The sequence below is a fragment of the Oculina patagonica genome, chromosome 6 (assembly GCF_052425735.1).
Source record: "Oculina patagonica isolate OP01 chromosome 6, crgOcupat, whole genome shotgun sequence".
NCBI classification, from domain to species: domain Eukaryota; kingdom Metazoa; phylum Cnidaria; class Anthozoa; order Scleractinia; family Oculinidae; genus Oculina; species Oculina patagonica.
In genome coordinates, this window is record NC_135763.1 from 24,789,203 (window position 1) to 24,802,826 (window position 13,624).

The 13,624-nt window shown below is 38.7% G+C and overlaps 1 protein-coding gene and 1 long non-coding RNA gene across 3 annotated transcripts; both read right to left on the reverse strand.

The window, feature by feature from the left end:
• Window positions 1-1,360: 1,360 nt before the first annotated feature.
• LOC144656676 (cationic amino acid transporter 3-like) lies at window positions 1,361-7,996 on the reverse strand. The gene is made up of 5 exons (XM_078516918.1): window positions 7,880-7,996; window positions 7,134-7,194; window positions 4,604-5,736; window positions 3,510-4,077; window positions 1,361-2,978 (listed from the first exon to the last, which is right to left on the reverse strand). The coding sequence occupies exons 2-5, from the start codon at window positions 7,186-7,188 to the stop codon at window positions 2,809-2,811; spliced, it is 1,926 nt and encodes a 641-aa protein (XP_078373044.1). The 5' UTR covers window positions 7,189-7,194; window positions 7,880-7,996; the 3' UTR covers window positions 1,361-2,808.
• Window positions 7,997-11,191: 3,195 nt separating this feature from the next.
• Window positions 11,192-13,419, reverse strand: LOC144656712 (uncharacterized). 2 transcript variants are annotated; one of them, XR_013571367.1, is made up of 4 exons: window positions 13,184-13,199; window positions 12,964-13,032; window positions 12,312-12,457; window positions 11,192-11,971 (listed from the first exon to the last, which is right to left on the reverse strand). It is a non-coding gene; the product is annotated as an uncharacterized LOC144656712 (long non-coding RNA). The 2 variants fall into 2 exon arrangements; XR_013571366.1 differs by having other exon boundaries at window positions 11,683-11,971; window positions 12,964-13,419.
• Between the last annotated feature and the right edge of the window lie 205 nt (window positions 13,420-13,624).

A 13,624-nucleotide genomic window follows, 5' to 3' on the forward strand; every position in this document is an offset into this window, starting at 1 on the left:
GAATTTTACTGAAAGTAGTATCACAGGGAAGTAAGAAGCAATTTATGTCGAGCTTGGAACGAAGATGTGTCTAATTCATTCATTTCGCATGATGTCGTAGATGGAGGCCGAGCAAACATGCGGGCGTTGTGGCGTTGGGCGCGAAATGCATGCGCAGTTTAATGTTTGTACTAACGATGCCAGATAATTTAAAATAAAATAATTCTGAGAAATTCACAATTTTTACTGAGTTACCGATATCATCAAGTGTTGAAAACTAAACTGTAAATGGCTCAGGCAAACTATAGTAACCGGGGGTAACGCAACATGTATCAACAACTCGTCGGCAATCGAGTGATGCTATTCACGAGGTTGAACATCCTCGGCTCTCTCATTGAGCTCGTGAAAATTTGAGCGGGTTTAAATTCAGCGATAGAGCATCAGAGTGGAGGAGAACGCATGAGATTTAAAGATCAAACAAGAGCGAAGAGTTTGAACCGTCTCGTCAACTCTTATTTCAGATAACGGTTGCGTTAATGCCTCCCGCATAGACCAATTTTGATGAATTAAAAATTCCACCTTGGCTCCAAGGCTTTTTAGGGGGAACAAAACAACTCAAAAGGAATTATTTTATCGTCTGTCGACCTTGATGTGTTTCTTTTGTTAAATTGTTCTCCTAAGCTTCGAGGCCAATTTAGAATTTTGATATATCGAATTTGGCCTATGGACTCTGTAGAAAGCTAGCAATAGGGTGCTCAACCCCTATAATAATTGTTTGGGTCATAACGGCCAAACAAATATGCATTCGCTTGTTCTTTTTTTTCAGTTGAAAGTTGAAGCAAAATTACTTTTAAGTGTGTTATAGCCATGCACCATTAAGGATAATAATAAAAGAAAAACGTGGTGAAATATTTCGTATTTATATTTGTGACAGCTTGAACGATTTTGACTTCGACAATGTTCGATGCTCTGTGTACGTAACTATCCTCGAAATTGTCAGACCTTCAATTTTAAAATATAATTTTTTTTACAGTTGTGAGGTATAATATTATGGTAGCTATAATGTTATGGTGGCAGACACCAGACCACAGTAGGTGATAAAACAGGGTAAACTATGGTAAAAACCACAAGTAAAAGCCATATCGATTTGATAGATTTTATAAATATCGTTTCAGTAACCCTACCTTCGGGTCTAGTCTACTCAGGCCCCGTCCACACTGACCCGGGTAATTTTGAAAACGCATCTCTTTCTACCCGGATAGGCCAACCGTCCACAGGTTAAAAAAACGCTCTCCAAAGTGGGTATCGTTTTCAAACTTACCCGGATTAATGTGGACGGAAAACATTTTACCCGGCAAACATCTTTATTGGATTACATAACATCTTTATTGATTTGCACGTAATGTTTCTTTTTACATGACCATGGCTTTAATTACTGCTGTGTTACATCTCTCTGAAAACGTAAGACCTTTATTGTCATAAGTGACTCATTCTTATTGTAACGTTTGACCCATTCGTTGTTAACTGACAGACGGACTGACTGACAGACAGAAAGACGTGCTACGGAGTAACTGGCTGACTGAATGGAAGACAGACAGACTGACTGACTGAATTACTGTTTGATCGGCTGCATAACTGACTGACTTACAGACTGGTCAACTGACTGTCTGACTACTTGGTACTCGCTGACGGAGTCTATAAAACGAAGTAACGGGGAGCTTCAAGTAATTTAGGTTTAGAAGAAACCTTTTTCAAACTTGAATTGTACGATTTTAAAAGTCTCGCTGAAACGCTTCTGAAACTTCAGAATCGTGCAGCCCTAATTTTAATCTATTAAGATATATATACAGTCAAGAGACCATCCTGATCAGGTATAAATTTAACTGTGAGTATGATTCGCTACAATTATTCTTTAATTAGTTAATAAATAAATCACGCAATTGAAACTTTAAATGAAATGATAATGACAATAATAATAGTAATTGGGGATCCTCTTTAAAAAGCTCGGTAGAGCTTGCTAGGATCTCCTGCCACTGTAAACTACTGAATGAAATGATTGTACTTTTATTATGGGCGAATAAAGTTGATGAATTATAATTGATGAATAATGCCCGCTTGATATGAGGGCATAAGGATGGCGAAACGTCAGTCAAGGAAAAGAAACTACAGTGACGTACAAACACTTGTTGTTTGACAGCTTACCATCGAACTTGCTGCAAGCAATATTCGTTAGAGATCATAAAATTAAACTTAAGTCGCCACTGTTCTTGATAGAATTTATACACGGCATCTTGGAAAGCAGCTTTTAATAAATCATTGTAATTAATTTTATTCTTTTATCGTTGTAGTTAGTTAGTTTGTTAAGTGCTTAACATAAATGAAACATTTTTAAAAGTACCAATTGGCAGGAACTTACAGACCAGTTGGCTGTTTACTTGGCGTGCCGAGTTGAACTCGTGTCGACCGAGAACAAAGCTGGTGATAGGAACAAGGACTTGAACGCCGGATCACCGGATCACAAAACCAGTGCCCAACCAACTCGGCCTCGTTGCATCGTCTTATTACTTATAGTATTCTTTTCCGCTCAATATTAGTAATTATTTTTTTTTTGAGTAGTAGCATTCCATTGGGTCTGTTGTATCCTCGCTGAGTTAAAAGGTCTTTTATTTTTGAGCAGTAAACCGCCCCGGCGCTAAATTTCCTAGTAAATTGTTTCCTTTGTCTATTACAAAGCCCGACTTTCTGCAATGAGTTGTTCCCTAGATGAGCATCAGTCACTTAAAACACTGGGATAATGGTTACAAACACCGTGATAAAGGAATTCAGAGTTCATTTTTCGTCAAGAATATCCTGGTAATGCTTTGGTTTGGGTTGTATGTGTTGAATGTGCCCATCCACGTCAAGATTCTCGCACATTATGAAATCATCTTCTGATGACTGTTTTGGTTTAAGTGCTTCGTTGCTTCGCCTGTATCCATAGAATCCGTAGATCAACAATCCTGCAACACAAAAAAGAATCTATTTTGCTGTCGTGTAAACGAAACCCAGAGCACTTTGGTCCCAAAAGGAGGCACTTCCTCATTTGGCCTTAACGAGGATGCGCCGCTAGTTAGGGCATATTGAAGGCAACATTCTAAGTTAAGATAAGATAAAAACTTTATTACCGTGTCTGTGTGTTTAGCCCTTATGGACTAATTGGGGACACAATTAAAACTAAGGCATTGGTGCGGAGCAAAAATATGCTGCACCAATGCCAGTGGGATAAAGTGCAACTTTCTTAAACAGGGCCAAAAAAACCAAGAAACACTGCGAGAGACTCTTCTAAATAATGTAGAAAAATGCCAGATTTGCGTCTTAAATAGGGACCAGCGGGACCAGCGACCAAGCGGCACCCTCCCCACCCAAGAATCTGTAGAGTACTACTCTCCCCTGAGACTTTGGCCAATGTTATATATACTGAAAGGAGTGCAAAAAAGATGGATAGTTCTAAACAAATTATGAATACAGAAATTTTTTCTACAGTTCCTTACCTGGAACAAGCCACACACCAAATCGTACAAATGTCCAGTAATTCAACTCGGTAATCAACAAAATATTAACAAAAATGGTCACAATTGGAAGCCAGGGAAAACATGGAACCGTGATTGAAAACTTAGGGTAGTTTCTAGGTTGTCTTGTTAGAAACACGACAGCAGCCAATGCAAAAAGGCAACTTACACCACAGGACAGGAATGCCCACCCGTCATCCTTCAGGATATCATTTAGTACGGTGGTGAGAATAACGGCGAGGCATGAAAGGCTAATAATCAATAAAAACACAGCAAAGCTGGCGTTATAGCCAGTTATTTTACTGGGTTCTTTCTGTATGCTTGTTTTCTTTCCGTTAAGTTTACGTTTCTGTAGGTATGGAATATCTCCGAAGGTATATGGGTACATTTCTGGTTGTGTGGTGATGGACTGTAGCCATTGATTTGTTCGTTCAAGTTTAGCTGCTTTTCCGTACACCACACCTTCTACGCCTGGCTGATAGCGTGTTAACAGGACCGAGACGGCGACCATGGTGTAGGCGAAGAGTGGGCCAATAGAGAGGAGCTCAATCTGAAGAGAATTAGTACAAAATAAAATCAATCAATCAATCAATCAATCAATCAATCAATCAATCAATCAATCAATCAATCAATCAATCAATCAATCAATCAATCAATCAATCAATCAATCAATCAACCAGCCAACCAACCAACAAACCAGCCTACCAACCAACCATCCAACCAACCAATCCAACCAGCGAAAAGGTTAATAAAACTCCTTTTTGTGTCTTAAAATTTTTTTAAAATGTACAAAGGTTTCGAGGCTTAGCCCTTCTTCAGCGTTCACTTTATTTCAACCAACCAACCAACCAACTAAACAAGCGAGCAAGCAGTTAGTCAGTCAGTCCGTTAGTCAATCAACGAAACAATAAAAAAGAGGAAAAGTACTTAATACCCAGTGAAAAAACGAACTACAGGTGTAACAGCAGTTTTTGAAAACTTATGTCATCATGAATTTTAAATTTAAGTAGTAAAAAATTTTCATTTAAAACGCAAAGAATGGCAAATTTAAAACTGCAGTAATAACAACTACAAACCAAATGTTCTGTGGCAAATAAAGCCGCCAAGCATCCACTTAGGAAACCACCGACTACAGTCATGATTTCGATAGCACGGGAAGATTCACTGACACAGCCAAAACACGTGAACAGAAGGCCATCATTAGCCATGTTAAACAAAACTCGGGGTCCAGCAAGCGAACAAGAAAGCAAGGCACTTAGAGTGGCCGAGATAGCTCCAATGGCAGCTACGTACTGGGCTCCAGGAATGGCTTGGAACATCTTGGCCAGAGGTGCCAGGTCACTCAGTTGATCATATGCTGCTATAAGGGTGAAGACAGTTGCAAGTCCACAATATGTTACTGTTACCATAGTAACAGTCATGATGATTGACAATGGAACAGAGGACTGCGGGCGTATAGCCTCTCCGCTTACAGCAGTGATGGCGTCTAGGCCAATGAAAGCGTAGTAACCGCCAGCAGCTGCTCTTAAAACGCCTTGGACGCCGTACGGCGCAAAATTACGCGCCCAGTTTTCTGGTCTGACGAGAAACAAGCCTATCACGAAAAGCAGGATAAGAGCGATGATACTGAACACAAACATAGCTCGGTTAAAGATCATGGCCCACCTCATCCCCACAGCAACAACAACAACCACTGTTATTGCTAAAAGCAAGGCTAGGAAATCTGGAAATGGTGCTAGGAAAGGATTGTTCCAAGTTATTAATTTCTCTTTGAACAAGTTGTAAATCTCTCCTCCAGATATAAAATCAATGTACTCGCTGCAAGTTCGTGCCAAGAGGGCCACGGCGATAAGGTATTCGGCAATCATTGTCCAGCCCACGATGAAGGCCCATATCTCACCAACAGCTGTATAACAGTAGACGTACGCTGAACCACACTTTGGAACTCGTGAACTGAACTCTGCGTAACAAATACCGGACAGTAAAACAGACACTGAAGCCAACACTATGGAAAGAATGACAGCTGGTCCCGCAGTGTAATGTGACAGCTTAGCAGTCATGACGTATATACCAATGCCAATTGCTGTGCCCACCCCCAAGAGTGTCAGATCCATAGTGGATAAAGTCCTTCTTAGGGTACTCTCTGATAGTAGTGTGAGGTAAGGCTTGGTTCGAGTTATTTTCTTCAACCAAGTCGGGCAGTTTGGATCTGAATGAAAAAAACAACAAACATTCAAATAAGTGCCTTGTCCTGGTTATGTTTTAGATCTCACAAAGAGCATACAGTCGCCACTCATCCCTGAAAATAAAACGCGAGGTGTCTCTTCTGTCAACAGGCGATAACTGATATCGCGAGACAGTTGTTTTGGGAGCTACAGTGCTCTTAAATGTCTATAGGACACTACATTCATGTACAGTCGCCTACCTTTTTTAAAATGTGGAAACTAAAGGGACAGAGGTGACTGTTTGTTGACGGAGGTGTCCGCATTATAGAGGCAAACATTATGAATTTTAGTTTCCCTCGGTCAAGGTAAGCTGTTCGTATTATGAATGCGTCCGTATTATGAGGGTATGGAGGTGCTGGTATTATAAAGGTGTCCGTAACATTGAGGTGCCCATATCATGGAGTCTCTACCGATTTTTTTGAAGTGTGAAGTATCGTGTGTAGCGAGGGTGTGGAAAAGACAGAGACCATTTGTCGACCAAAAAAGTCCCAAGACTTATGACAGAGGACACTATACTTCTTAACATGAAATTTCTCTGCATATTTGCATACGTTTGATTAATGTAAAGTTCCGTCCACCTTTGAACTGGTACTTTGAATACTTGTCTCTCTTAGATAGTACCACTCGTGTTAAAGTCCTGCATTTAATTCTGTAATCGCAATTTCTGGAACCGACCGTGAACTCCCCGGGCCCGAAAAGTAAATTTTCGCACCCGGAAAGCCACAGCAAAATCTCAAACCTTATGTTAATCCATGATATTTTTAATATGAACAAAGACTCCCTTCATATAAAGTTTCAGGCCTATAATTCTCTGTTTTTAAGATACAGGTAACTAAAAGTGGCTTCCCAAAAGGTTTCCGGGGCTTTCGAGAAACGGGCTTCTACAGGGCCGCGCGAACAATTTATATTCCAGGTAGTAGCAGCAACAGAGGGCTTGATCCCTGGAGTACTAGACTAACGCTTTATAACTGCCTCCTATTTTGCAATATGCAGCTGTACCGTGAATTTGAAGTGCATTTCACTTACCGTTATACTCTTCATTGCTGTGCTCGTGGTTCTAATGGTGGTCTAATGGTTAGCGTGCTCGACTCCGAGTCGAACGGCCCGGGTTCGAGGCCTGGCCGGGGCGCTGCGTTGTGTTCTTGGGCAAGACACTTTACTCTCACAGTGCCTCTCTCCACCCAGGTGTATAAATGGGTACCGGCGAACTTACTGCTGGGGGGTAACCCTGCGATGGACTAGCATCCCATCCAGGGGGAGTAGCAATACTCCTGGTCGCTTAATGCTACGGAAACCGGGATAAGCTCCGGCCTGTATGGGCCACTTAGGCTCGTATAGACTTTACTACTTTTACTGTGAATTTGAAGTGCATTTCACTTACCGTTATACTCTTCATTGCTGTGCTCGTGGTTCTCTGTTATTCGCTGCGGATACATTGCGTCCTGTAGTGTAAAGTGGACATATTGTCAGCGCAATTATCCTTGTTTGCAGATCAATGATTTATTTCTGTTCTAGTGTTTTTTTAAAAGAGAGGGTTTTATTTTTTTAAGAAGCACATGGACTTACAGACTAAATTATTCCACGATACAAACTCCTTAAGATTCCAAGTTCCTACAAAGGTTTTAAAAAGGAATTTTCGATGTATAATTTAGTAACGACCTTTTTTTGCCATGCGGCCCACTCGTTTATTTTTTAACTTATTTATTTCAATGTATTGGTTATAATTTCAGCTTTTTCGCTTGAGTTCCTAATCTGTTTACGGACTGAAAAACGTACTTTACGGAGGGAAAACAATTTCTTAGTATTTAACTCACTCGACAGCACCAACGCCACCAAAATGAAAATATTTTACAGTTTTACATGGTGATTATCATATATATATTTTGATATTAGCTCGGTATATGTATAAACATCAAGAATTAATATAAATATTAGACCATATACCCTGGTTAGCACTGCATTTATTCTTGTGTTATCTGGTTCTGTCTGTTTAAAACCTTTTGATATTACAAGGATAATCTTCATGGGAAATTTTTAACGGGTTTATTATAGAATTATTGTTCTCGGGCGATATTAGTCCGCACAATTAGTAGTCGAGGGCAATAAGTACTTTGTTATTTGACTCACCCTGATAACTGACTATACTGTTCCTTTTATGATTCTTTGTAGTAAATGGGGACTCTGTTGATTGCTAGAGACAGCTATGAGTATGCGTGAAGTTATCTGGCTTATACCCGAAACGAAGGATTGCAAAGCATAAAGTGATTACAAACCTAATATGTTAGCGAGCCTTTCATTCGGTGCTAGCTCCGGGGTAACGTTGTAATGTTCAAGGAACTTTGTACAAATTAGCATTTATCTTTAACTTTCGTATTGTATGAAACTAGAACTAACCAATCAAACTGAGCTGGATTGACAAATATTTTATTGTAGCTTTTATATTATTTATGGCTGCCATATATTTTAAAATCAGTCATAATATTCCTTCTATTATAATGCAAAATATATTGCTTGCATACTAAGAAAAGCAATTCTATAGTCGCAAACGACACGTTATAGACGATATAGAACAGTCAAAACAAAAACACGTCTTATTAGGCGGTTTACCAGTTTGCTAAAAACTATAACAAAGTTCTAGAATCTGATTGGCTATCAGCAGGCCCTATATGAGCATAACAAGACATTTTGGTAAATATAAGGGAAACACGTCAAACCGTTATAACAATTTTTCCTCAAGACAAATAAAGAAAACTGATAGCCATGTAAATCTAAAATTGTTGAAAAAAAAAATGGAAAGAGCAAAGGGGAACACACACTTGTTAGCGTCTAGTATTTCGAAGGTTTTGTTTTCTACTTTTAGTTAATTAATCTATTTATATCTGCCTCGCTATATGTTTTTTTAAAAAAAAGCGGACTGTCCACATTCTTGATAACTTTTTTTGCTTAACCGACTTACCAACCAAGAAATTTTATGTCTGTAATTATTTTTACTCCAGTTATTTAATTTTTGGCATTTTAATTTATTTTATCGTGTTAATCAAAATACTCTAAGCTTATTGTTGACTTGCCTGATAAATGACTAAATATTGAATCACTCGGTTGGTGTATATTGGCAAAAAGATCACAAAGAACGTGACGATGCCGTTGGAAAATTTGTTTTGCAAAGTTTGTTTTACTTTGTAAAGTTTAACCAAGCGTACCAAGTTTGCGCGTACCATTTTTATTTGATTTTTACCAGAATTTTTTGTCAGTAAATGCACATTTACATTACGCCGGGATTTTGGCACAGCTTCTTCTTGGGCCTCAAACAACGTGAAAACCTTGATTCTCGTTTCGGTTGAAAGATCTTATTTTCCGCGCGTCGATAGTTTAAATTATGGTGGCGCGTGCCTTGTTCATTAAACTGATGGTCTAATATCACGATGAACAATTAAGTGGCACGCGCGGAGCAGACTTATTGTTTGATTTGTTGCACATCATCGCTTCACTGAACATTTAATTTAATTATCAAGTAGAAAACAGGAAAAACCTAAATTCCTGCTTTTTAAAGCATTCAAAGATGTGTTTAACCAAGGAAGACTACTACATATAGTTAGAGACATACATGAGTTCTTGTGCTTTTGTCACTTCGAAGTGTTTGAGCAAAGCACGGTTTTATAAGCAGCTGACATTTTAAGCGTAAGTCGTGTGGTATTGTTTTGAAGTGTCGATCTTGTTTGAAAACAATAAAAAACGGCCATGAAGCCAAACGGGTGAACATGGGCCTTTTTAAAAATACTCGCAGCTGACTGGCTGACAACAGAAAAGAATATCCCAAATTGTATCACTAGCTGTAAAAATAAAAAAAATGTATCGCTCAGTGTTTCGCGCCAAAAACCGCGGCTGCACTACAATCACAACCCAGTTTCCGTCTGCTTCACTCGCAGCTTCGTTTCTGAGAAATCGTCAGAAGTCGATCTAAACAGGATGAACATTGACGGACATAATCGTCAAATTTAACCTGGAACAATAAAGGATTTCATTAAGGAAAGATGTCATACACTTCTATCGACTTTCACAGCCAAGATGAGCTGCGAAACAACGCCAAAACATAATTAAAGAAAATAAATAAATAATAATCATATATAGCGCCATTTCCATAAGTTCAAAGGCGCTTGACAATTTTAATATTAATTAAATAATTTACAATTTACTTTGGATTAAAAAATAAAATATGATTAATATAAAAATGCCTCTCTACCGAGTAATGTCTTAAGTTCTTTTTTAAAAACGTCAAGTGATTTAATAGATGATTTAATAGATTTTGTCGAAATGACGCTTGGTACATTTTAACTCGTGTAAACATGAAAATTTGCTCGATTTTGAAGTAAAGGTATTTACGACACACAAGACCATCGACACCTGGGCGCTTATTAAATTTTGGACCTTGAGAGTGGGCGCTTATTCGAGGTGGGCGCTTATTCGAGGCTGGGCGCTTATTAAATTTCCACCATTTTCAACAAGTAATTTTGAAATTAAATTTTGAAGTAAAGGTATTTACGACACACAAGACCATCGACACCAAATTGCACTGTGGGGCCCATGTTAATGCAACACGGCCCCACAGTGCAATTTGGTGTTGATGACAATATTGGCATGCCCCTCCGCGACTGAGGGTGATTTCGTCGACATGACGCCATTTTGTGTGTGGCTCAACCGGCCACGCATTCCAAGAAAAGCAATGATCGCTCCATGAGGAATTTTTCTACACTTCAATACAGCACTTGGAACCCGAGGAAAACCGAAAGAAAAGAGAAATCACCGGAGAGTATGCTGGTGGAAATTATGTGACGATTTGACCATTGTACCGTATTTATTCGTTTAAACGTATTTTAGGAGACATTTGGAACAAGCATGTGCAGTAAAAGGCATATATTTACATGATTAAAACATTATCAGACTTGTGTGATAGCTTTTAAACACCAAAAAAAAAAAAAAAATGAAATGCTCTGGGTTTATTTTGCGCAAAGGACTTTATGGGTTTAATTTTGTAGGGTAAGAGGAACTAACTATTGTAAGAAATTAAAAAAGGGTTAGGCTTAAAATGTTTTGGGTTTATGGCAAGTGCAAGTAAAAATACTACGTTGTAAAAGTCAAATTAAAGTGAGGACTCTGAACATAACGTCTACAGTTTTGTTAGAAGCGTAATTACAGCAGTAGCAATGATGGGCAGTGAATAAGTTTTGCCGTCCACAATTGCAAATTAAATAAAAAACACTATCTATACCCTTGGTAGCATCGGTTTTAGTTGAAAAATCTAGATATAAATTCCAATGTCTAAATACTTGCTTGGGGATGGGGGGAAGTTTAAAAGAAGTTTACGGATGTCAGGCGCTAAACGGAAAGAATTGGAGTCATGGACTCATCATTCCTGTTAAACATTTTATTCATGTAACATTTTGAAATTTCTTTTAAAACCGCAAAAAACCGTCCAAACACTATTACCTTATTACATGAAATTTTCGCGACACGTTAATTTCGCCAATTTCGCGATTCCAAAAATATCGCGAAATTAAATTGACGCGAACAATAAATGTCGTGAACATAACACGACGCGAAAATCAAGTGACTCACATTATGTCAATAATCAAGAAAAATAAGTTTATTACCACTGAAGGAAGGAATTTTCAATGTAAATGGATGTTGTCGTCAATTAACTCAAGAACAGTAACTCATGCACGTACAAGCATGACCCACTTGCAGACATTGTGAGAACTGCTCTGTTGTTGCTGTTGCGGAGATTTAGTCCCGCGCTTGCGTTTTTGTTAATTTGATGAAGTCGTTTTATTTATTTCAAGAGCATGTTAAATAATATTGCCAAGGACCGAAAAGTGAATTGTGTCTTTCTCAGAAACGCGAAATTAAAGTGGTGCAAAATTTCGCAACTGGATCGCGAAATTTAGGCGTCGCGAAATATGCGCACTTCAAAATCGTGAAATTAACGTGTCGCGAAAATTTCATGTAATAAGGTATATCAAAAAATAAGTTCAGAAGATTACAGAAAAAATGGAATTCTCTGCTTCAGAAGGAATCTTTTCTTATATTTAATTATAATATTGCCACTCTACTTTCGTTGCTGTAGTCGTTTTGACAATACACCTCCTCACTAGTCAAGAGGATGTCCTTTGGCCTGCAAGCCTGCTTGGGTAAAGCAACAATACCATCTGCCATTAACGATACCTGAAAAAGATAGTGTTAACCAAAATAATGTAAGAAAAAACTTTCAGCAGTGCGATGCCAAAGATTATACTGTTAAATCGTCGTTGAGGTATTTATATCTTTGGTAGATTTTGGGAACATTCAAATTACTTATTTAGTTGTTTTGTTTTTGTTTTTTTAATAACACCACAAACACTAAACCAAGATCCTCCTAGTGTTTTTCGGGCTTTATGACTGCGGAGAAGAAATAAATTAAGACAAGGATCCAGCGAAAAAACGAGCGAAGGGAAAGCGAAAGACTCAGTACGCAAGGATAATTGCCACATAATGAAACAAGAAAGCATCATCAGCAATAACAAACCTAAAGTGCGTTTTTCCCTGGAAAAGCGCCCATGGTTGAAAGTTTTCTCGATTCGGGCCCTTTGATCTCTCGCTTTCCAGTCATTCCACCAAGCAATCATTGGACGGCCTCGTTTTCAAAGTAGTACTCAGAAATGTTGTCCAAAGCTGAAACGATGAGATATAAAAGTTAGTATGAGATCTTAAAGTTTCATTGATCTTATTGACCGTTATTTCACTCATATCAAACAACTCTTTCCAATAAGTAAACTGGCTGCATATGAGGGCATATGGCACAGACAGTCTCTAAAGAAGTGAGGACATAGCCAGCTTTTCCGAACGCATAGAGTCAGTCACACTCAACGTAAAGCTGTAAACTTAACTGACCGTGTCAGAGCTGGCTTAATGCCTATGCTACAGATGCTGGCTACTACGTGCCGGTGGTTTACGCATTCCGAGCAACACATGCATGAAACTGCTCTGCAACAGGAATTTTTAGCCCGCCGAAGAAACAAACTACTTTGTGATACAATGGCGACAAACACAAAACATTACTGCGACTGATAGACTTATGCCACTTTTTTGAAAGGTGTCATAAAGATTATATGTTTGTTTCATTGGTCCAGCATTTTAAGAAAGAAATATTGTTACTAGAGTGCGTTTGAGGTACTGACCCTTCATCCCAACTTCTAGCGCCTTGTTCAGGACCTCGAGTCCAGCCTGTGCTTTGGCCATGATAACCTCTGAAAGGCGTCAAGAAGAAAACACGGTTAGAACACTGGGGACTTTAGTGACCACTGTCTACCAAGTGTTGTTCTTGGTGGTACCAAACTGAACTCGTCGGCCACGCTTATAAAAGAAACACTGCAAAAACTATAAAGGACAGAACTATACCTTGAAACGTGGCCCAGTGTACAAAGATTTCGATGATTTAATTAGTGCAGCGCGTTCTTGATATCTTTGAAATAACCACAAGAAGGAACCAAATGTCAATCAGATAGAGGGCGGGATTAGTTTGAGTATTCAAGTGAATGAGCCCTCTTCGTCGTCTTTGTTTTGAGTTGTTTTTATTACCTGCTCGACGTTTGACCTCGTGATTCATTGATTCCATTTGCTGGGTGTAAAATGGAAGGAATGCATCGCCACTTAAGGTCGCGCAGGACCCTTGCTCATTAATAAATTCATTAGCCAAATTTCTTGACGAGGTGCTATTTTGTAACGCTTTAGTTCGCTACATTTTAAGCATCGATTGCTCTAGAAATTATTAATGATATAAGGGGATGATAAAATGACGTCGTGATTGTCCTTTTACTGAGAGATTACCGTTTACTGTGA